A 24,069-nucleotide genomic window follows, 5' to 3' on the forward strand; every position below is an offset into this window, starting at 1 on the left:
CATTGCAAATTGATCGATAGCATTCGATCTGCAACAAGAAAGACTAGACACGCATGACATTGATCACCAACCCAGTGATCAATCAATTGTGATTGCATCAAAGCCTGGAATTATAACTAGATAGGAATTATAACTTCGTGAACATCTTATAATTCAAAAAATTTATATTCTAACCATTTAACCCCTGAAGTTAGTAGATTATACTTCTAAACAATTCAAGATATAGTAAGCAAACATGGATAGTGGCTATCAGTGGAATCCAGGACACGCGTTTCGTCCTATTTGGGACTCGTCAGCTGGATGCACTTGCATCCCAGAGTTGATACTCACTCTGGGACTCGAACACAGTACCTCTCGCTTCAAACGCCATCGCGTTATCCACTCGGCCACTGAGTCCTGATAGCCACGTGCTTGTGCAATGGGGTGAACATTAACTGCGAGATGCAGATACATCCATCTGGCAAGTCCCAAATAGGACGAAACGCGCGTCAAAATGGATTCCACTGCTAACCACTATCCATCTCTGCTTACCATGCTTATGAATTAAGGCTATATCGAAGCATTACGCACAGTATGTACATATGCTAATAAGAGACTGACCAGTTGTAGCCCTAACACATCAATGGGAAGATTCAAACAAACAATACCAAGTTGAATTTAATTCAAGATATACATATTATCAAATCTTTTAGATGAAAGGAAACGACCGAAAAGTCACTTTGTTTTGCCATTTTTATAGATTTTTACACAAAATACAAGTGTGTATTTGTGTGTGTGTGTCTTTATATATCTATCTATCCACTTTGTTTTTTACCAGTTACAATAGACATCAAATTAGGTGTACCATGTAAATGTACTATTGATTAAACTTAAATGAATCCAGTTAGTCAGTCAGCTACAACGTAGGACCAGGCACACATATGCATCGGTCCAAGTTGCCATACCTCGTTAGCACAACAAGATGAACACCGAATTCATAGAAGTAGTTAATTTAGTGGTGGTAGTATATAAAAGATAGGTTGTTTATAAGGATAACATCATTCGACATTAGTATCATTTAAACCTACAATACTAACATTTCAGTTAGATTGAATTTCCCATAACTTGTATCTTATCTCTTACCACCTTTATCCATTGATAGTAAAAGGAAATTATGAGAGGATACCTTGGATTATGTATATAAGTTGGTGATTAGTGAATAAATCGGAGACCTAGTTTTTTTCCCTCTCATATTAGAAAAAGGATTTATGGGATAGAATCTAGTTGAAAGTAAACCAATATTCTCATAGTTACTAGTTAACAAAAAATAAACAACAGTGTCATTATGTTAATCTAATTGAGGTTATTGGAGGAAATCCTGCTTGACCTAGGTTTTGTGACAGTTGGCACTTGTCAGTAAGGTGTACCTGTAAGTTTGAGAGAATTGATACTCCTCATAGGATTCGAAGCAGCGCCACCCAGCTTCATAGCCTGAGACGTTACCACTGAGTGGTTAGCATCATCTTAGATTGTAAAACTGGGTTCAGAAGGGTTTGAATCCAGTAAAAGTTATCAGTTCCTTCAAGAATACTGGTACGTTTTAGTGGTAGTTAATGCTAGTTAACCTAGGTTAGGACTAACGCTAGACACCTTATGTCTCAACATAGTGAATCACAAGTTGAGTCATTCAGATTAGTGACTATAATGCAACTTCATAGACAGAGTTTAATCTTTACTAAAATACTAGACAAATAAAGACAATTGTCAGAGTAGTAGAAGTAGTAACAGTATCAATAGTAGTAGTAGGAAACAATAAGTATAGACAACATGGTTCGAAAAGAAAGGATGAACTTACGGGACAAAAAGTATATGATCATACTTAAACTCTAAATCTAAGAGAAGATAAAGAGAGAATGGATCTGAGTTACTACAGACGATATTGAATCATATCACATAACCTTATCAACCATAGATTGGATTAACTCAGTATCGAAATTATGTCTAATATGTTTTAGCATAGATGGATTGTACCTATCAGTGCAATCTATGGGGCACATTTACCACTTACGACGTATCTTCACCTGTGTCAGTGCTATAACCGGGACTCGAACCCAGTACCTTTCCCTATACATGCTAACACGTTTTCCCTTTAGCTACTAGGACCATCTGACCATTCACTTGTGCAATGAGTATGAATTTTAATCTACTTTGTAATAATTTGTGATTATCTCGTTGTTGATATTTTTGACTGCAATTCAATTAATTTTAGAGTGAAGAGTATTAGGGTTCGAGTCCCGGAATGCACTTCAACTCTTGGATGTAGATACAACCAGTTGACCAATCACGAACAGGATGAAACGTACATCCTACATTTCATTGCTAGCTACATTCTATCTTTTCTTTACAAACCAGAATAATTGTATACATCAAAACTAATCATCGTGTATACACTACACTTTGATGCATACCGCTAAACAGATAATATCAATATCGGAGGTATCAAAGTATGTGTATACAGCGTATACTAATGAATACAATGTTAACATATGATGCTAATTATGAAAATGACACAATTTTAGACAGATTACTCAAACATAAGGTTTGGATTACAAAACTCTTAGTTTTGTGCATATGTTTAAAATGTGTGTAGGTTTTCACTGGATTGGAGCAGTTTGTATCAGCAACACACACTGTTATTATAGGGTATAATAAGATAGTTGAATTCTAAAGTTCACATCTCGAATTCATTTCAATTAGCTAACTATTGAAAATGAAACAATACTGAATAGCTGTCTTGTCTTCGTACCTCACTCAACAGAGAGTAACTTTGAGAGGTGACTGTCCGAGTTCTAATGGGATGTAGTGATCAGTGGAATTCAATCATGTCCGACGTCAGAAAAATATGACCATTGACAATAGGAGATCGTCTGGTAATATCATGAATTAGTCCATGTTGGTGTGTAAAATTGGACGTCACCTCAGTGGTTAGACGTTCACCAAGAGGTTTAAAGGTACTGGATCCAATCACTGAAGGACCTCCTATTAGAACGATGCAACTGTTCTGTGTTTCTCGGTTCTCAGTAATTGCCTATCCAAATTCTACCCAAAAAATGCTTAATTTAAAGTAACTAGTGTACAACAAAAGAACTTGATAATGATTACCAATTTAGTAGAATACGTTGACGTAGAGTACTTCATTTAGATTTTAAAACACACAATAATGCTGTGTTATTCATGCTGGTAGCCAGTTTGAGACTTTGATCAACAGACTTTAATCAGTATCAAGATGGTGATCAAGATGAGTGGTCAGTTATTGAAGATTGTGCTATTTTAAGTAACGAGGTTATCTAGGTCGACGAATGAAGTAAATTCTTGCCAGTCGCAAGAATACACACTGCTCACTACCTACTGTACAGATTTGTGTAAAAGTATCTTTGCTAAACGCTGGTCAGCTTAACTTGAAAACACTGTAAATCATTGTTAAAATGTAGATACATTGTACATTAGCATTGGATTTAACTTGAATTTACCCCATACAGTTTTGTTGTTTCCTCAACCGACGAAACGAAAAGTCAACGAAAAAGAACATGAATTCAGTGTTATTCACTAATTGGTTATATTATCGTCACAGATTCATGAAAGCTTACAGGCAATTCTACATCCAATTGAAAATGTTGTCCAAGAATAGATTTTGTAAACATCAGTATTCTATCAGAAGGGGTTTGGTGGAGATTTTAGTAATTTCATAGAGTTGAGATCATGAGTCAATTAAAGCTAGACCACCATGAAAAACGTGGAAGCACTCAACGGCCGTTTCGTCCTATTATGAGACTCCTCAGCAGTGCGTATCCACAGTTAAGTGCTCTGGCTCGAGACTGGTAGGTCCTGGGTTCGAATCTCACGAGTGCGGGATCGTGGATGCGCACTGACACTGAGGAGTCCCATAATAGCATGAAACGGCCGTCCAGTGTTTTCAGGTTTTCGATGGTGGTCTAGCTTCAATTGACTCATGATCTCAACTCTATGAAATCAGTATTCTATATCACTTTAGGATATCATTTTGAAATAGTAGCTTTATTACAATGTAAAGTTTGGATATGCTTGATATCCATGACTGAATAGTCTTCATGTATATCTATTTCAGTTAGCTTATGATTGTACCATATGTTTGTGACCCATTTTGAAGAAAAAAAGATCGGAATTTCAACCATCAGTCTTGTATTTTATCCTAGTTATGGCTGGCAATATGTATCGTTGACAAATACTATCATATGATCAAACATAACAATCTGTAATGAAAGAAGATTTTAACAAGGAAGGAACTATCCTAATAACGAAAGAATTTCAAAATCGGCGAAACTATAATTTATGAACGAACCAATCAAATTTAAGATAATTGATCTTGGATTTTAGCGCGAAATTCGCTCATTCATTTGGCTAAATAACGTTTTGACGTTTTAGCTGATGTCAGTTCGTGATGAAAACTTTCAATCTAATTCCTAACCCTAACCATCAACGATAAATCATAATCTCTCAACTTCAAACTGCTTTATAACTCTCATTTAGCCCCCGTAAGTAGGTGAACATTCTGAAGGTCACCGTAGTTCATAATCATCATTTAGTCCTAGATTAGTAGGTGAACATTCTGAAGGTTACTAAGGCTTCGCACAAAGGTCGTCCATAAATTGTAGTCTCACCAATCTTTTTTTTTTATAAAAAAACTGAACTCAATTTCATTCAACTTACACAAAGAATAAAATTCCATTAGGTTCATAAGTGGAAAATTTAATTTCAAATGATCGATATAATTCAAAATTCCATGTATCAAATCGTACAATTGAATCATCAGTACCCATAAATGTAATTGGAACTGGTGTACGTGAAAATTCTGATTCTAATGATGTAAAACGTTTATTTGATGATGTTGGTCCAATAATAAGTTGTGCTTTAGGTAAACGAAATCTTACATCAGTTATACCAGTTTGTTGTATAGAATCTTTCCATTTAGGATCAATTAATACATTTAATAGATTGACATCTTTATCACCTTTTCTTGTAATTTCAGCCTAGATTTGAGTAGGACGGGTAAATGAAGATAGAAAGTGATAAAGACAATAACAGAATAATAATTCAGCAATTACTTTACGGTCCTAAAGATTCAAAAAACCAATGCAAATGAACTAAACTTCATGCTATTACACAAGCAAACTAGTAACTATCTGAACTCAGTAGGTAAGTTAATAACTCGATGGTGATTGAAATGAATGTTAACGGGTTCGGTTTCTGGAGTAAAAGTTAACTCTGGGATGCTGGTGTACCTAGCTGACGAGTGTCAAAAAGGACGAAACACACCCTGAATTTCATCACTAGAGTCTATCCATCTCTAGCAATGATGTTTATGTAAAGATCGTAGATAATTGATCAAGAGAGGAAGTCATGAATATGTACTGGAGAATGAAACTATGATTAAATTGAAGCTTATAATTTTGAATATCATTAAATCACTGATAGGGATTATTGATGGTGGTCTAAACTCTCATGAATTGAAATCGTTGAATGTGACGTCGATCGTATGAAGGTGATCCTCTACACAAGAAACCTGAATATACTGAGTTTCATCTTTGACATGGTTGTGGTAACACACATATTAGGATTTCCATAAAAGGTCAAAACAAATGACCATGGTATTCTAGATCTGTACCATTATTTAACAAAATTAAGTTCATGATGTAAACTACAAATTAAACAGTGATCAAGAAATATATTGGTAATTGACTGTGGATAGAAATATAAGCCACTGGATACCAACTCAGAACCTAAATGGTCTTGAGTTTAACCGCTATTGTTGTCATGGACAACGTTGATGAAACCCATACTGGGATGAAATAGATGCCAAATGTTTTCTGATATTAAAGGGTTATCTAACTGAAGTCAGTTCATGATGCGAAATCTCATTTTCAAGAAAATTCTAGTCTACTAACTTCTCATGGTAGATCATATGACAGTGAGAAATGTTCTTTTTTATCTCATTCTACTAATCATAGCTGTCAATATTCTGAAACTAAACTTATTCTGTTAATAAAATAAGTTACTTTAAGGGTTTGTAGAGATTTCCAAATGGTAAACTTAATATCAAAGACTGATCTAAGTCAGAGAACCACTGAAAACCAAGAAGCACTGGACAAGTGTTTCGTCCTAGTATATGACTCCTCAGAAGTGCGCATTCATTACCCGAAAACCAGAGATCGAACCTAGAACCCTTAGTCTTGAGTCATTTAATTATGAGAACATTTATGATGTAATATCAGTCAGTCAGTCACAACGTAAAACTTCGTACATGCGTACATCAGTTCGAGTTGACTTATCACATTAACACAGAGATGCAGTTGTCGATTCAAATCCCATAGTGGTAGAAGTAGTGGTCTGGCCGCCCCTAGCTTTCTTCCAACCTAATCCTACGCCATAAAACATTGCGCGTCGGGGCAGTCAGTGGTTGGGCATACGTAACACATGTCCAAGCCATCTCAACTGATGAAGTTTCACTACTTCATCAACCGATTTGCCATCCTTACCTAGTACCCGTTTCTTAACGACTGCATTACTTACTCGGTCACCAGCCACTATTACTACATCAGAAAGCCTAGCTTTTCGGAGAAGGTCGGAAAGCTTTCTCTAAAACTCATCTTTTACATCATCTGAGCTGCAGTCAGTGCGACAGTAGGCAAAGACGACTAAGAAGAAACGACGAGTGTCCCTATCTTCCCGAGTCCTTACTATCCCGTTCAGTCGGACAGTGCACAAACAACTGTCTACTGGAATCCAGTCCAAAAGAGCCTAAGACTCAATGATATACCAGCACCAGCGAGACCACGGGAAGCAGTTAATTCTCCATTCACTTGGTTAAAAAAACAGCTTCCTTCGCAACCTCAGTTTTCTTGTTCATGTAGCCGGATGAACTAACGAATAGAAACCTTTTTTATCAACATCATAGTTGGCTACCATTCAATACAACACAGTTGACTGATTTTATGAAGAGTAGTAATGTTGTAGACGCCTAGTTTGCAATACATTTTATATGTTTAACAGAAAACACTCAATTTCATGTAAACAAACAAATTACCTTTGTAATACGTCCTTCAAAAGTTCTATCCACTTTTCCTTCAGTATCTTTGATTGGATCAACTGATCCACCAAGATAAACTTTTCCATCAGTCGATACTAAAGGTGCTCGACCAGCAATTGATCTACTTGCTTGGCTACGATGATCAAGTGTAATTGTCAACTACAGTGAAACATCAAATGCACACAAAGAATTAAAAATAAAAAAGGTTAAAATCAACCTTAAATACTACTCGAAAGTTGAAATAAGACTAAACTTTCACGGCCACACTAATATGGTATTTAGTTTCCTGAGACCTTACTATTAAGTATACGATGGTCACACAACATATTGATTAGGTAACCCGGCACCTTATCACTGACATGCTAAAACAACCCAGATTAAGACTATGTTATCAATTTGACTGACATGTATATTATGATAAGCATAAAGGGTAGGAAAAGTATAAGTTACAGTTCTGATATATTTCTTACTGGATATGTAAACAAATCACTGTCTACCTTCCCTCAAATAATAGAAGGACAAGATAAAAAGATTCCTTTTAAAAGTGTTTCGTCTTTTATGGGACTTATCAGGTGAAAAATATTATTGCTATCCATAGTTTTCGACTTTACACTAGTTGATTTGAATAATTTAGTAATCAAGACACTACTGCTGGTCAGAAGAACCTCTCTAATGAAGAGTTCTTTATAAGGGATACATGTATGTGAGAGAGAGAATTCTTCCAGTATATTTCCTGTATGATATGTCTTCTGTCTCGTCTTACATTTAGCCATGTTCTTATTTCATCTCTGCAATAATGTATATCGTGCTTATTACTTTTCTAATACATAGATTTAGTTCTTCATTTGTTTCTCTGTTATTTTATGATGCTTAAGTGAATGTCTGAGAATGTATTTGATTTGTCTGAAGTCTTTGTTGAGAGCATATATTGATTTGCCGTCCTTTATTAATTATACTTAGGTTGATTGATTTGTTTGATTGGCTGTATACAGAATATCGTTCAATATTCTTCAGAAACATCTTTTCCCTTCGATAAGTAATCAGTTTTATAGTCTTTAACAATCTATTTGTTTCATTGTAGTGTAGTGACCTGCTTTTCTCGACGAAAACGAGATCGGTGTAATGGAAACAATTATTATTATAACCAATTGTACCAGTGATTGTTTTACCGTACTCGTTGCTGTTTAATTGTATAAAAATCACTTCTACGTTCGGCCGTCTGCCTTGTTTGGTTCGAACATTCTTACGCTCTGCCCTTATTGCCTGAACTCGTTGGCACGTCTCGCTATTCTTTCGATACCACGAGATCGCCAGTAAATATACTTTATCTGAACTAATTACAGCCTTCTGACTCACGAGCTATCATAGAAACCAAATTGTTTTCGGGCGCGTAATCTTACTATAGTGGTGAACATAGTCAATCGAGACTCGACGCTATCTACAGTAGATTAGACTGCGTAAGTTTTTCAGGAATATTTTCCTAGCTATATGGTTATATGGTTCCGTTATTGTTGTCATATTCGTATAGTGAAAAGGATTTGTAGATCATGTGCATGATTTTGTTAGAGTTACATTCTTTGAACTGGATGATTTAAACCTAGAGCAATCAGAGTCTCAAATCGACTGCCTCCAACCATCACCTAACATCTCAACATAAATGTACGTAATGTCAAATTACTTAGACTGATGGTCATATTACAACTTGATGGATAAAACTCAATCATTGTTGAACGAATAGGGGAACATGATACTGGTCAATACTTAGTGATCTATTGATGTAATATTTTGAGGGAACATTCTTCATTTTGTATGATTCTGTTAAGTTAATTAATACTTTACAGAAGCCCGATGTGAAAAAACGACTTCAGTTGTATGTCAATTTCTCAATAACTTCAAGTTGTATGTAGTAAAATTAAACAACAACCACTTTCAAGGTCAAACCAGCTTCCAGCTGAAGAGGAAATTAGGAAAAGACGATGGAAAAAGATAGGACATACATTAAGGAAATCACCGGACTGCATCACGAAGCAAGCCCTAACTTGGAATCCGGAAGGGAAGTGGAAAAGAGGAAGGCCAATGAACACATTACACCGGAAAATACAAGCAGATATGAAAAGGATGAATAACAACTGAAAAGAACTGCAAAGGATTACCCAGGACAGGATTGGATGAAGAAAAGTGGAGTGAGGCCTATGCTCCTCCATGAGGAGTAACAGGGGAAAGTAAGTAAGTAACTTTTATTTATTTATTTATTATTATTTATTTAAACACATAAATATTTGTACAAAGGGGCACCAAATATATATGCGCCACACAAATCTCATTTGATTTGTATGAGGGCTGTGATACTACCCAGGTGCCCAAACTGAAGCAGGTGGTTTTCTCAGAGGGCCACACCCGGAGCCTTTGACCTATAGGTCTGATCCACAAGGCAGTGGAGCATCGTAAGGAGATTCAGTCTCATGGTCGATGGTGAGCAACGATTGGTTCGTACGCCCTTTCTTCCCTCAGGATACTGGAGTCAGCCCATGTGCACCATTGGTTTGGAATCAGGGTTTTATAACTCCCCTAGTTGGACTGTCCGTGTCCACCAACCCGGTTAAAGCGCTGGACGTTTGCTTTTCGTCCTCTCAATTTCGTAAACAACACCCCGTTTGAGAGAAGGCAATGAGTAGGACTTTCCTGGCAGAGGCTATATACGCGTGGCCATATGAGAGCATTTGGAGAGGGAGAGCGGACTCTCTCCACTCTCGGCTGTACCAGGGCATTTGGGGGCAAGTAATTTTCAAGATCATTGTGAAGGCTTAATGCACTGGATATTCGAAGGTTCTCACTCCGTTTATGTTTGATGTATTTGATTTTATACATTTTGACATTCATAACTTTCATAGGAACTTCTTTAGAAACAATATTAAGTTAATAACAATAGTATACACTTTAACTTACATTATCTCTATCTCGAATTAGTTGTAAAACTTGTGGTTTTTCTGGAATTAATGATGAATTCAAAAATATTTCTTCAGTTACTGTACGTTGTGCTTTACCAGTTTGATCAGTAATTGCATAAATGTAATAAAGTAATGAGTTCTTGAATAGTTAAATGAAAAAGTTAAAAAAAAAAGAAATGAAATTCATAAATGGCAAATGATTTGAGATAGTTTTATGGATATTTTAGTAATTTTATATAGTTGAAATCATCAGTCAACTGAAGTTAAACCACCATGGAAAACCTGGAAGCACTGGACGGCCGGTTCGTCCTAGTGTGGGACTCCTCGGTGGCAGTGAGCATCCACGATCCTGCCCTGTGAGATTCGTGATTACTGTTTCCTTCTGGTGATTTTCAGTCATCTTACACTTGAAGTAATTATGTTGAATCACTAGGTCCGAAATAGAAGTATAGCGTGTTGGTGTTTAGTGTGGAAAGTTCTTGGTCTGAATTTCAGCATGATGAACATTAATACTGGGGTCGTGGTACACGTAGTTGACAAGTTCCAAATAGGAAAAAAACCAGCATCCTGGATTTCAATCCTACTATGCACTATATTAGGAACATTGTAATCTCTCTTTTAAATATGGCCATTACTTAAACTTTACTCAACTTGTTTCGTATATTACTGTAATTTAACATAATTATGTTAACTATCTTTATCTCTGGAGGACCGTACGAATCTACTATTCTTCAAGAATTGGTCATCAAAAATTCGAGTTTCGAAACCTGGAAAAGATCAATTTACACTTGTACTGACTAAGGATTTACTTAGACACTTGCTAGAAAAAATAAGGAGAATTGCTTGAATATTGATACCTGACTAGTGAATAGTGTCATGTTTAACCAGTACTCAGTGCCGGATGACTCAAGTTCTAATCCACCAAGAAGCATTACTTTGATCAAGATTGAAATGATCAGAACTAAGAACTAAACAAGTATAACGCTGATCAATGCTTATTGATCAGTCAACTGTAAATTTTTCAGTCCTATCTTACAAGATTAGCATAACCCTGATTCTGAACTAACTCTGGATAGTGAGTAGATAAAGGTAGTCAAGAAGTTCACGTATCTGTGTGGCTGCGTAAGTGCTGGTGGTGGCGTGAAAGATTAGATTAATTCATTTATAGTAAAAGCTACGGCGGCCTATACCAATCTGGGCCATCTTTGACTCCTTCGTGATGTTAGTCTGGATGTAAAAGGTTGGATCTACAACGCGTCGTTGAGAGCAGTTTTGCTTTATGTTTGTGAAGCCTGACCTCTCCGAGTTGAGGATGTTAGACGACTCTCTGACATCCAGTGGCAACGCCTTGTTATTAATGCGGAGATTCGGCATCGTGTGTTCGAGCACAGCGGCGATAATTTAATTGGTGTCACCATTTTGAAACACCTAGTTCGTTGGTTTGGGCATGTCCTACAAATGTCGTCCCAGAAAATTCCAGGTCGTTTATTATTCGCAGACGCTGGAACCGGTTGGAAGAAGCGGAGAGGTAGTCAGTGTATGACATGGTGTCGTGGTATGAAAAAAGGCTGTACAAGAGTAGCTTCCGTTGGTCCTTCACAACTCCCTAGTTGATGTCCTAGAGATGGTGCAATACAGTAGCTTCAGACGTTATCAGACATAGATGAGAATAGAAGCCAGTGGTGATCATGGCATGACTTTACTTTGTTTTCTTCAGAAAAGTGAACATACTTTGTTTAACTGAAAAAAATTCTTTCTGGTTGTATTTTCGCTAACTGAAGTGTTTCTCCCATTATTGTTATTATTATTTCACTCTCATACACTAATTTCTGTTTGCTTTTGTTCTTCTTTTTAGTATACGCACTTTACATTCTCTATCTCTTCACAACTTTATTGTTATTGTGTGCAGCATGTGTATTTGGTACCCCCTTGTACCAATGATGATGTTCCCCAGATATGTAAAGGTTTATACATCCTCCAGAGCTTCTCCGTTAAGTGTGACTTGTTGGTGTGTGTTGTGTAGTATCGGAGAATCTTGCTTTTCCCTTTCTGTATGTTGAGACTTACTACTGCTTAGGATGCTGCTACACTGGTTGTCTTCTCCTGCATTTGTTGTTGCGTATGTGATATAAGAGCCAGATCATTTGAGAAGTCTAAATCATCCAGCTTCATCCTACCTGTCCATTGTATCCCATACTTCCCCGTAAATGTTGACGTCTTCATAATCCAATCCACCATCAGGAGAAAGAGAAAGGGTGAGAGTAAGTAACCTTGCCTAACACTGATCTTTAACCTCGAACAAGTCAGTGAACTGTCCTCCATGCATGTTCAACTACTTAAGTAAACCTTTATACTTACTTATCTACTTACTTATGTACTTACCTTTATATAAACATAACTTTTTGATTGATCACTTTCACTAAACCATAATAAACCAGATGTAACACCAAATGGTAATGTAAAATTAATTGTTAATACTTCTTCTTCAACAGTTCTTTGTAAACGATTCATAAAATCATAACGTACAAAACTACCTTCAGGAAAATTTACTGATGAAATATATTTAATTGGATTAGTTGGTATTTGTTCTAATATATTAGTTAAATCTTTTGGTTTACGATTTCTTTTGATATCAGGTGATTCAATATAAAAATTATTAATTGCAAAATCAATAATTGATTGATTATCAATATTATTGGATTGTAATTGAATAATATTCCCAAATAATAAACCAATCAATGATTTTAATAAATCAATATTACGGTTAGTAACTATTGATAATCGATCAGATTTATGAAGATCTGATTTTTGTGATGTAATATATTGATTATTATTATTCTTTATAATAAGTTGTTTCCTTTTTAAATGAACTGTTGTTTCTATATTATTCCATTGATTAAATTTTAATGGGATAATATTGGATATGGATGAAGATTTGAATGGTTCATTAGTATTGGATAATTGATCCCAATTGATGAATAATAAGTCATCAGATAAAAGATAAAATTCTAGTATCCATGGTATTTTTTGTTGTTGATCATTAGTAAAATATGAAGCTATAAAGCTAGCAACATGAGTTTTAGAATTTTGTATATTTTGTTTAGGGAATAAACCAAATCCAATAGTAAATTGATCTATATAATGAATGAATATAATCAATAAAAAAAGAGGATAATTAAGTATACTAAAATATCAGGATGAGGTTGTGGAGATTGTTGAGTTTGAGTTGAGATCATGAATTGGTCAATGTTAGTTCAGTATTGAAAACCTGGAATTACTGGGACTCCTCAGTAGTACATATCCACGGTCCGTCGCGCAGGTCTCGAACCCAGGACCTCCGGTTTTTCGCGTGAACACTTAAACTCTAGATCACTGAGCCAGAATCCAATGCTGTTTTATTTTTAACTTTAACCAATCTACGATATTGTGTGATCGTGGATATGCACTGCCGAGGGGTCCCGTAGTAAGACGAAACGGTCGTCCAGTGCTTCCAGGTTTTCAATGGCAGTCTAACACTGATTGATTCATGATTTCATTGAAATTTAACAATCTCTACAATCACGTTCTAAAAATATCACTGATAAAGTTTTTTTTTAAAACTCGATATCTAGACGGAGCTGGTCGGCGGCCTATGCTTCATTGGGGGTAAAAGGCTAATCTAGACGGAGCATTTCTACCTTTTAAAGATTAGACTAAATGGTATTAAATTATATGATACATTAAAAACCATATTGGCAAGTTCAGACATTTTTGTTGATCCTTCTCAGCTGATTAACAATAATGATAATGACTACGTATTCTAACCACAATAAATGTGACTTATGTAAGCTGACTAGATAAAACTATTGTTATTAATGAGATAAGCACATTTATGTATGATTATGAATTTGGTGCGTAAATCAGTGGAGTGTATGGGCAGATACACTTATTTGTTAATCCTTAAATCAATTCAATAAAATACTATTTTCAGAAGAGTTCTTTTGTGAAGATTGTAGTAACCTAATAGTGGGGTTCATGAGTGAATTAAAACTAGATCACCATGGAAAACCTGGAAGCGCTGGACGGCCGTTTCGTTTTAGTATGGAAATCCTCAACAGTGTGAATCCACAATCCCTCTCGCTGGATAATAATCATCATATGCTCACTAGTGACTGGCTTCAAGAGGTATTTCTTGGAGTTCTAGTGAGAAGCCATGACCAGTATAGTTCAACCGGGTCTGTTGTGAGATAGTAACTCTCTGAAGACAATAGTGGACAGTAGTGCAATCTCATGAATTCGTTGAAGCTAGACACTGTTGGATGCCAGGTCTGTGATCTAGAGGTTAAGCGTTCTCGTGCGAGACCGAAGGTCTTGGGTTCGAGTCCCTTTGGTGCAGGATCGTGGATGCACACAGTTGAGAAGTTCCATACTAGAACGAAACGGCCGTTCAGTGCTTCCAGGTTTTCCCATGGTGGTCTAGCTTTAATTGACTCATGAACTCAGCTATTAAAATACTATTTGACTGACATGTTATTTTCTTTAACTTATTCAGACACAATAAGGTTAACGTTAATAATCATTGAATTTCTAGTAATCCAATCTAAACTGAAGATTGATAATGGACAGGAATTATTCACTATAATGTTAAATACATTAATTAAAATGAAAGGAATATCACATATGTTAGACTGATTTTTAATGAATGATTGGAAACAATTGGTTGAACTGATTCACTCAAGTTTTGTGTTACCTTGTATACATCAGATGCACGTATCTACAACCTTCATAGATAACCAACTTGCATCATAGATGTATTGTCAGGAAAAAAAACAGATTGTTTAGTGGAGTTTGAATTGGGTCCCGTTTAATCAGGACGTAATGACAAAAAAATAGTTGCATAATCTATCTATCTATCTATCTTTGTAATTCGGGTGTCGATTATTCCATAGTTTGTCAGTTAAACTAGTGACCGACTCACCAATCGATACATCGAACAGTAAACAACAACCAAGACGGTAACATCTGGTCATCCACGAGCTCCTTCTAAATTAGTGACCAACCAAAAGATGAAGATAGAATGAAGATCACTTTTCTATTACACTTAATTCAATTATGACTCGAAATTCCAACAACAATATACATGAAATGTCTAACCACACAGTAATGAGGGAATATATAGTTGATAATAAATATAGAATGGGAAAGAACAAACCAGCTTCCAAATGAAGAGGAAATTAGGAAAAGAAGTTTGAAGTAGATAGAACATATACATTGTGGAAATCACCAAATTACATCACGAAGAAAGCGCTAAGTTGGAATTCTGAAGGTGCAAGGAAAAGAGGAAAACCAAGGAATACATTGTGTCGCAAACGGTAAGCAAATATCAAAAGAATGAATAGCAACCAGAAACAACTGGAAAGGATTACCCAGAGTTGGATGGAGAATGCTAGGGGGTGGCCTGTGCCACACCATGAGGGGTAACAAGTGTAAGTAAGTAAGTAAATATGGAGTAATGAGACCATAAGGATTAATGATGCACACGAGTCATTGACAGATTAGTGAATGTATTTATTGAATTTCATCAGTATAAAGTACTTGTTCTCATCATAAACTGACATCATCAATCGAAAATACTGTATATGCATCAGACATTACGAACTATAATTAAAGCATTTCATCTGTTTCTTGATATACAAAAATCTATACGCCCTCACACACACACATACACAATATAAATGTCTATTTTTACCTGAGACACATGCTGTCAAATTCCATGGACAATCAAATATATTGGACTGATTTAATGGTTTATTCGTTTGTTCCAATATAGGAGTTAAAAACAATCCACTGACTGGTTCAGCAGGAAATTGAATACTTGTCGGTAATCCAATAGGATCAATATTCAAGTAAGGTGAACCAATCACCGATTTAGCTATGAGTTGATGATGATTGTAATAATGTTGTAAATCATTTGTATTTAATAAAGCATGCACCAATTGATTCCCGTCAACTAATCGTATCTTGTCGTTAGGCAAATTGTTGACAACTAGTTTAACGAAAAAGAGAATAGATTAAACATTATAAAATATATTTATCAATTTAGATACTACAACATTTGAGAACTAGTACATACTATTGAAAACCTGGAAGCTCTAAAAGAATATTCTATCCTAGTATAGGACCTCTCAGCTCTCATTTTCCACAACCCTTCCCGCGGGAGGTCGAACTCAGGCCCTTCGGTCTCATATACGAATGCAGAATCTTTAGACCACTGAAGCAAGATTTAATTGTATGTAAGCATAACTTCAATCAATCCGCGTTATTGTATGACCATCTTTCAGTGCATCCAGGTTTTCAATGGTTGCCTAGCTTAGGTCTATTCGTTATCTCAATAAAATGAATTTTGTTTATAGCACAGTCTTCATACAATCAAGAAAATAAAATCAGATATGCTTTATGTAGCTAAACATGAAAAATGCAAGAGTGGATAACTGAAGACAATTTTTGACAAATACTTAGACCAAATTCTACTTAACAGTTTAGGTATTTATTCGAAGTTAGTAGTAGTAGATGTTATGAATCTTGTCTTCTGATTTATCTAAGCACTTTAAATGGTTAGAAGTAATCAGTAAGAAGCCCTGTGTTAGCTTATTTTTCTCTTTGTCGGGAATTGTCAGCATGGAAGATCTGTAGTATTTATGAAAATGAAAATCCATGTGGGATTCGAATTGTTTCACTCAGTGCCATAGTCAAAGACGTTACTACTGAAGTTTTTTTGAAGAAACGCCTACCTCTTGAATGACGGACATATTTACGATCAGGTGGTCACTTAGCAGTAACTAATGTCATTACTGTCTTATCATTTAGTGCTGGTCGAATCCTATTGATTACAATAGGAACAGACATCTGCACAAAACTATTGATTGTATCTTGCTGAATACACTGGAAAATGACGAAATTTGAACTAAAATATTCTCAGTATAAAGTTGTGAAGGTTGTTGAGTTTCATTGAAATCCTGGACCAATCAATATTAGTTCACCATTGTAAACTTGGATGTATTGGACCGACTATTCATCCTAGTGTGGGACTCCTAAGCAGTGCATATCGACGATCCCACCATCACGGGCCGAACCCAGAATCTCTAGACCACTGAGGAGGCATCCAACGGTATTAGCGTTCAACTACAATCAATCTACGACATTACGTCTCCATCTTCTTGTGTCTTCGGTGTGTAACTGCTTACAAAGGATTAGCTTCACTAGTCATAGCTTCTCACTAGAATTACAAGAATTCCTTCTCGAAGCTAGTCACAAGTTAGCACATCAAAATGGTCAGCATGAGGTTGTGGAGATTGTTGAACTTCACTGGAGACAATGGAAGATGGTCACGTATTATTGTAGCTTGGTTGAATTTAGACAATAACACAGTTGAATAACGGATCACTGATCTAGAAGTTAGGTGTTCGAGTGCGAAACCGTATGTCCTGGGTTCGATCGCAGCATATGGGGTCGTGGATGAGCACTATTGAGTAATACCGTACTAGGCCGTCCAGTGCTTCCAGGTTCTCAATGATGATCTATCATTTATCCATCCATTATCTCAAAGAACAAAAACATGGATATATATATATATATTATGACTGAGTAAACTCCGCCTGTAGCTCTTCTAGAGTTACTGCCAGTCCCAAGCCCAGGTAAAGGAGGAGGGTTGGGTATGGGGTTAGCGACCCCATCCCATAGAAAAACTAACTAAATATACGCTAACCACTATTACTGAGCTGAATAAATGACTATTTTTAGTAACTATGACTTGATTAGCCAATATTCGAAGGTCATTTTACCAAGCCACACCCACAAATCCATTTTTGGAAGGACTGAATTTTGATTGGTCTATTATTTAATGTGGATAACGAATAGATTTAATAAACAGGATGCATCTTAGTTCATTTATAATCAATGAGGAATTATCATCTTCATGTGCAATCTGTAACGTTATTTCTGACTTAAAGCTTTTATCGATTGATTGAATGATTACTATAACCATTATTTCTAATATCAGTAATTATCAGTAATTATCTTTCATAGTTGAAATCATGAGTCAATTGAAGCTAGACCACCATCGAAAACCTGCAAGCACTGGACGACTGTTTCGTCCTATTATGGGACTCCTCAGTGGCAGTGCACATCCACGATCCCGCCTCGCGAGATTCCAACCCAGGACCTACCAGTCTCGCGCCAGAGCGCTTAAACGATAGACCACTGAGCCGGCATCCAACGGTGATAATGTCTAACTTCAACCAATCCACAAAGTTTGAGCAACCGTTCACCAGTGACGGGTTCCATGAAGTATTTCCTGGAGTTCTAGTGAGAAGCAGTAACCAGTGGAGTTCAACCGCGTCTGTTGTGAGATAACAACTCACTGAAGACAATTGGTGAATGGCTGCTCAACTTCGTGGATTGGTTGAAGTTAGGCATTACCACCGTTGGATGACGGCTTAGTGGTCTATCGCTTAAGTTCTCTGGCGCGAGACTGGTAGGTCCTGGGTTCGAATCTCACGAAGCGGGATCGTGGATGCGCGCTGCCACTGAGGAGTCCCATAATAAATCGAAACGGCCGTCCGGTGCTTCCATGCTTTCCATGGTGGTTTAGCTTCAATTGACTCATGATTTCAACTATGAAAAATACTGAATTCTTCACAAAACCTCTTCTGATCAGTAATTATTTACATTTTCTGATAAGGATAGAAAAATTCATAGGATAATTACAAATAAAAACTTAATAGGAAAACTGATTGACGAAATAGGTGAGACTATAGTTTATGAATAATCTAGACAAATTTAAGAAATGAGTATAGGGTTGTGAAGATTGTTGATTTTTAATTGAGATCATAAATTGGTAAATGTTAGACTACCATCAAAAACCTAAAAGTATTGAATGGCCGTTTCATCCTAGTATGGGACTCCACAGTAGTGAGCTTCTAAGATCTCGCGCTCGAACGCATTACCTATAGACCACTTAACCGTTATCGAACGGTATTAATGCTTAACTTCATTATTAATTCATAAACAACTGTGAACGATAAAACTTATCATGATCAAAGTTATTCTATCTATGAACGGAACACCTTAATGAGTTCATTGACATAATTTGATCATAAAATACTTCATATTAGTGAAATGTTGATTGTACATTGTTTATATTTAGTTTCATCTAAAATTCAGATACTTATAATATCTAACACTTACAGAATGATTTATGTACCATTATCAACAACTTTCCACTCCTATTACAGATTCTTCTTGTACATAGTAATAAAAATTTTATATATTCAAACATAATAACAACTATTCATAATGTATAAGCAAATATGAATAGTGGCTAATAGTGAAATCCAGGACGAGCGTTTCATCCTATTTGGAACTCGTCAGCTGGATATACCTGCATCCCAGAGTTGATATTCACTCTGGAATTCGAACCCAGTACCTTTCGCTTCAATCTTTGCTTATAATGCTTATGAATTAAGACAATATCGAGGCAGTCCGCACAGTATGCACATATACCAATAAGAGACTGATCAATTGCAGTCTGAAAACATCAATGGGAAGATTGAAACAAACAACACTAAGTGAATTAAACTTCACCCGATTGCACAAGCAAGTGGCTATCAGGACTCAGTAGCTAAGTGGATAACGCGATAGCATTAGGAGGGAAAAGAACCAGTAAAGATGCTGGGATGTACATACCGGTCGATATGTCATTGGTTTGGCATAGTGCTAAGATTATGTAAGTCGTATACCGACTGGTGAATAAGAAACGTAACAATAAACCGGGTTTAAACTCACCACACTAATAATATCAGGAATGACCATCGATAATCTCTATATGTGCATAGAATTAGATGCACCTAATTGATACATGAGTGTACTAGTTCAGTTTGTAATACACTTTTAATTTGTTTTAACATACTGATATTCAACTCCATACCCCCCCCACCGCTTACGAGTTTATTTGCCTTTTTGTATCTGGTATGTGAAATGGTAACCATGATGAAATTTCAAGCAAGTAATTCACGAGTAACTAATAATAATAGTAATAGTATTAATGGTATTTTATAATAGAAATATTTGACAATGTCATATCTAAACTATTCAATATTCAATCATTATACATGAATGATTATACTCTGTATAGGTTTCTTTCAATATAAGGTCTTTCTTTTCTTTATTAATGACATTATATTAGATCAACACATTCCAATAAAGAACAAAAAAAGAGGTACCCCCCCCTATTATTACTTAGCAACATTGAAATATTTAAGAAAATATTTTAATACACATACCCTTAGGTAGATACTTAGATACATCAAGAATCATTATGAAGTACAACCATTAGATTCTTCTTTTTTTTTATTTTTTAAATAAAAAAAATTTTCTAAGAATGAAATCAGTTTATTTTAGAAAAAAAAAAGAAAAAAAAACACAAAATTATTTACTTATTAAGTTCATTCTATTTCTTTTTTTTTATTTTTTGAACTAATTATTTATCTACATTGTTACTAAGGTGAAATTGATTACTTTTTTATATTGAAATCAAAGAAGAAAAAAACAAAAAAAAAGAAATATTTGACAAATATACTGGATACAATATAAAAAAAAGTATGATATAGAAATTGGCACTTGATCAGTTTGTGTGTGTGTGTGTGTGCATAGTTTGTCAAGTACGTTAATGCACGCATCCACGCACACATGCACATTTATGTATATATACACGTGCTTATACAAGTACAAATGATGATCGAGTTCACTTGAATAAGGACAATTATATTAAAACTGTACTCTGAACATCAAAAAACCTAATCAATATATAATACTTATATATTTGTACACAAAAATTAATAAAGAAAACAATAATCGATTATGTGCGTATGTGTGTGCGTGTATGTTTGTAAGTGATCAGAAATTTATTGATTATTTTTTTCGATAATATAACTAATTATAAGTAATTTATAACAAAGAAACATTTCGAAATACGACTTATACAATCTTAGTAGTGTGCCAAATCAATGACGTAATGACTGGTATGAGAGGCCTGGAGCTCTTATTGGTTGTTTGTTCTTCTAGCCTATCCAAGTTCAGTCCAGAATACTAATAATAGCTTCCACTATGTGAATTATTTATTTCAAACATACTTGGTTTATATACCAGACAGACAGACTAAATCACACCATAAAATAAGAAATAATATTTATATAAGATCAAGCTAAAAAGTGGCTGTGAATGTGTGAGACTATAATTAATAAACTAAGTACATGATACGATCGCCAATTTGAAGACCGACTTATACGATCAGACTAATGACGTATAAACTTATACGAGTAGCCTAGAGTTCTTATTGATCCTCTGAAATAGTAGATTATCGCCTAACCCAACCGGTTCACTTTAAAATGCTAATATCAGCCTCCATGATACGAATCATATATTTCAGTCATACTGGGTTTATATACAAACTATTCCCTATTTATTAGTCACAGTCTCTCACAATCATAGCCTTTTTTGAACTGATTTTGTATAATTATTATTTATCATTTTATGATGTGATGCAGTCTCGTCTGCTCGTATATAAACTGCGTCTATTTGAAATATATGATCCATACAGTGGGAGCTGAGATTTGTGTTCTGGATTCAAACGGACAAAGCTAGGCGAGAAGTTGCTATACAGATGACCAATAAGGACTCAGTTGACCCAAGTCTGCTAGTGTTGATTGACATGTCTTTGGTTTAGAACAGAGACAAGGTCATAGAAGTCGGTATTCTGATTAGCGATTTTATCATGTGAATAATCAACGGGCTGTAGGGCATACTATCATGGAGTAAAAAAGGACATTATAAGATGTATTAGGCGTTTAACTCTTCTCATGTCTGTTTTGTATAACAAACTAATCAACCCTAATCTTAATTCAATAATTCTAACTGCCCATTCCTAACCCTAACCTGGAACAATGTAGGGACTCCAAAAAACCTACAGCCTTATTATTTATTTTCCATAAACTACTCATTTAAAAATGAAACTGTTTACAGATTGGTGAACAATCAATTAAATCTCACCACACTTCCTTATACCATAATATTTATCGTTTGATAATGTTTTAAGCATTGAGGTAAACTGTCTTATCATCAAAATTTTCATTATCAATCTAGACAACATGATCTGGAAGAACATCTAATGGAATCGAAATATTGGAATCTGTTCAAAAGTGGTTAACACACTGTTTATGCCAATATGAAATATGACTAAGTATTATCAGACTGGATCTAGACTGATGTGTGCCTAATGCCTACTGAGGTAGTTGAGTGACAGAATTTTAGAACTTTGCTTTCTCCTAGACCAATATATATTGAATTATGTTGATAAAGTTGCATCTTGGTGTTCAGGGATTAATCGGTGTTGATGTAGATACATAAAAAGATAGCGGTTGTTCTATTTTACCCAATACTTCTTTCAATTTGTTGTCGCATATTTTACAGATTACACCAACACAATGGACCGACCAGATACCGGCCAAATGATAAGCGCGCGCTATTGGTCAAGATTCACCTTCCTTTTCTATGGAACGAGACAATATATTATTATTATTGAACATGTGATATAAACCTCTGAGGGACATATATGACTATGTTTAACCAAATACTGTCAGTAATTAGGGAAATTTGAATCATATTCAGGACACTAAGAATATTAGTAAGGGGTTTGGAGATTGCTGAGCTTAGATTGATATCATGAATGGATGAATATCAGACGGCCATTGAAAACCTGGAAGCATTGGACGGTCGCCTCGTCCTGGTAGTGAACTCCTCAGCAGTGCACACCCACGACCCCCAAATGGGATTCTAATTCAGGACCTTCGATCTCACTCACGAACGCTTAACCTGAAAACCACTGAGCCGTCGTCTAATAATGTTAATGCCTAACTTCAACCAATCCAGATTTTGAATAGAAAATATAGTGGTTAAACTAGGTAAATCATTACTACATTTTGTACATATGTTGTGATCGATGAATCCCATTCAGTTCAAGCGTCTTCAACGACTGACTAGGACATTACCTCATAGAAAGTGAAAGAGATAAAGTGAAAATCTAGAATCATGGGAAGCTATATTGTAAAAACAGAATGAATCCATGCATAAATCATAATTATACATCATATCAAAGTGGCTTAGACAAGATTACTTAAGTAATAATTGAGATCAAACAATTAACTGATTTATTCACGGTATAAACCGTGATCCGTTTCACATTCAAAAGCATGTACACTGTCTACGTTTGACTGGAATATCATTTCCCCCTCCTCAACAATTACACTTCATTTTGTGACAGTTGAGGTAGAAACAAAGCAACAGAAAAAAATAGTAGTTTGAATTATTCCTAATAATCCCCTTAGCTAAACTGTACTTAAAGATGATATCTACAATCCTCTCCACCATTCACGTTTACACCATCAACACACTAACAATGAAGTAATGAAATTTTACAAATTATCAACTACTTCACACTGAATTCATTTAGTATTGTTTGTTTGAATCTTCCCATCGATGTGTTAGGACTGCAACTGGTCAGTCTCTAATTGGCATATGTTCATAATGTGCGTATTGCAATCAAGTGTCTATCAGGACTCAGTGGCCGAGTGGATGACGCGATGGCGTTTGAAGCGAAAGGTACTGGGTTCGAGTCTCAGAGTGAACATCAACTCTGAGATGCAGGTACATCCAGCTGACGAGTCCCGAATAGAACGAAATGCGCGTCAAACTGGATTCCACTGCTAGCCACTATCCATCTTTGCTTACTTTACTGCACACTGAGTTTTAATTCAAATTCTGATCATAACAAACGATACTACTTATAATCAAACTACTGATATTTGACAAGAAGAAAAAACTCAATCATTTTCATTCATCAAATGATGATTAATTCATTTCTTATGATAGAATTAGATTAGATTACATTAAATGATGTACAGAAAATTACATCATGAATCTATTACA

General features: G+C 35.5%; 1 protein-coding gene across 1 annotated transcript in view; it reads right to left on the reverse strand.

Moving 5' to 3' along the window:
* The window catches only part of Smp_130280 (cell polarity protein), a gene marked incomplete at its 5' end in the record, with an annotated part of 121,213 nt that extends 100,810 nt beyond the window's left edge, over positions 1-20,403 (reverse strand). Inside the window, 6 exons of the mRNA XM_018799811.1 lie at positions 4,726-5,045; positions 7,100-7,261; positions 10,049-10,189; positions 12,433-13,184; positions 15,779-16,075; positions 20,370-20,403. Coding sequence (XP_018651563.1) covers positions 4,726-5,045; positions 7,100-7,261; positions 10,049-10,189; positions 12,433-13,184; positions 15,779-16,075; positions 20,370-20,403 — 1,706 coding nt within the window. The remainder of the gene's footprint in view (positions 1-4,725; positions 5,046-7,099; positions 7,262-10,048; positions 10,190-12,432; positions 13,185-15,778; positions 16,076-20,369) is intronic.
* Positions 20,404-24,069: the final 3,666 nt, after the last annotated feature.

Source organism: Schistosoma mansoni, chromosome 3 (genome assembly GCF_000237925.1).
Source record: "Schistosoma mansoni strain Puerto Rico chromosome 3, complete genome".
In the NCBI taxonomy this organism is placed as follows: Eukaryota; Metazoa; Platyhelminthes; class Trematoda; order Strigeidida; family Schistosomatidae; genus Schistosoma; species Schistosoma mansoni.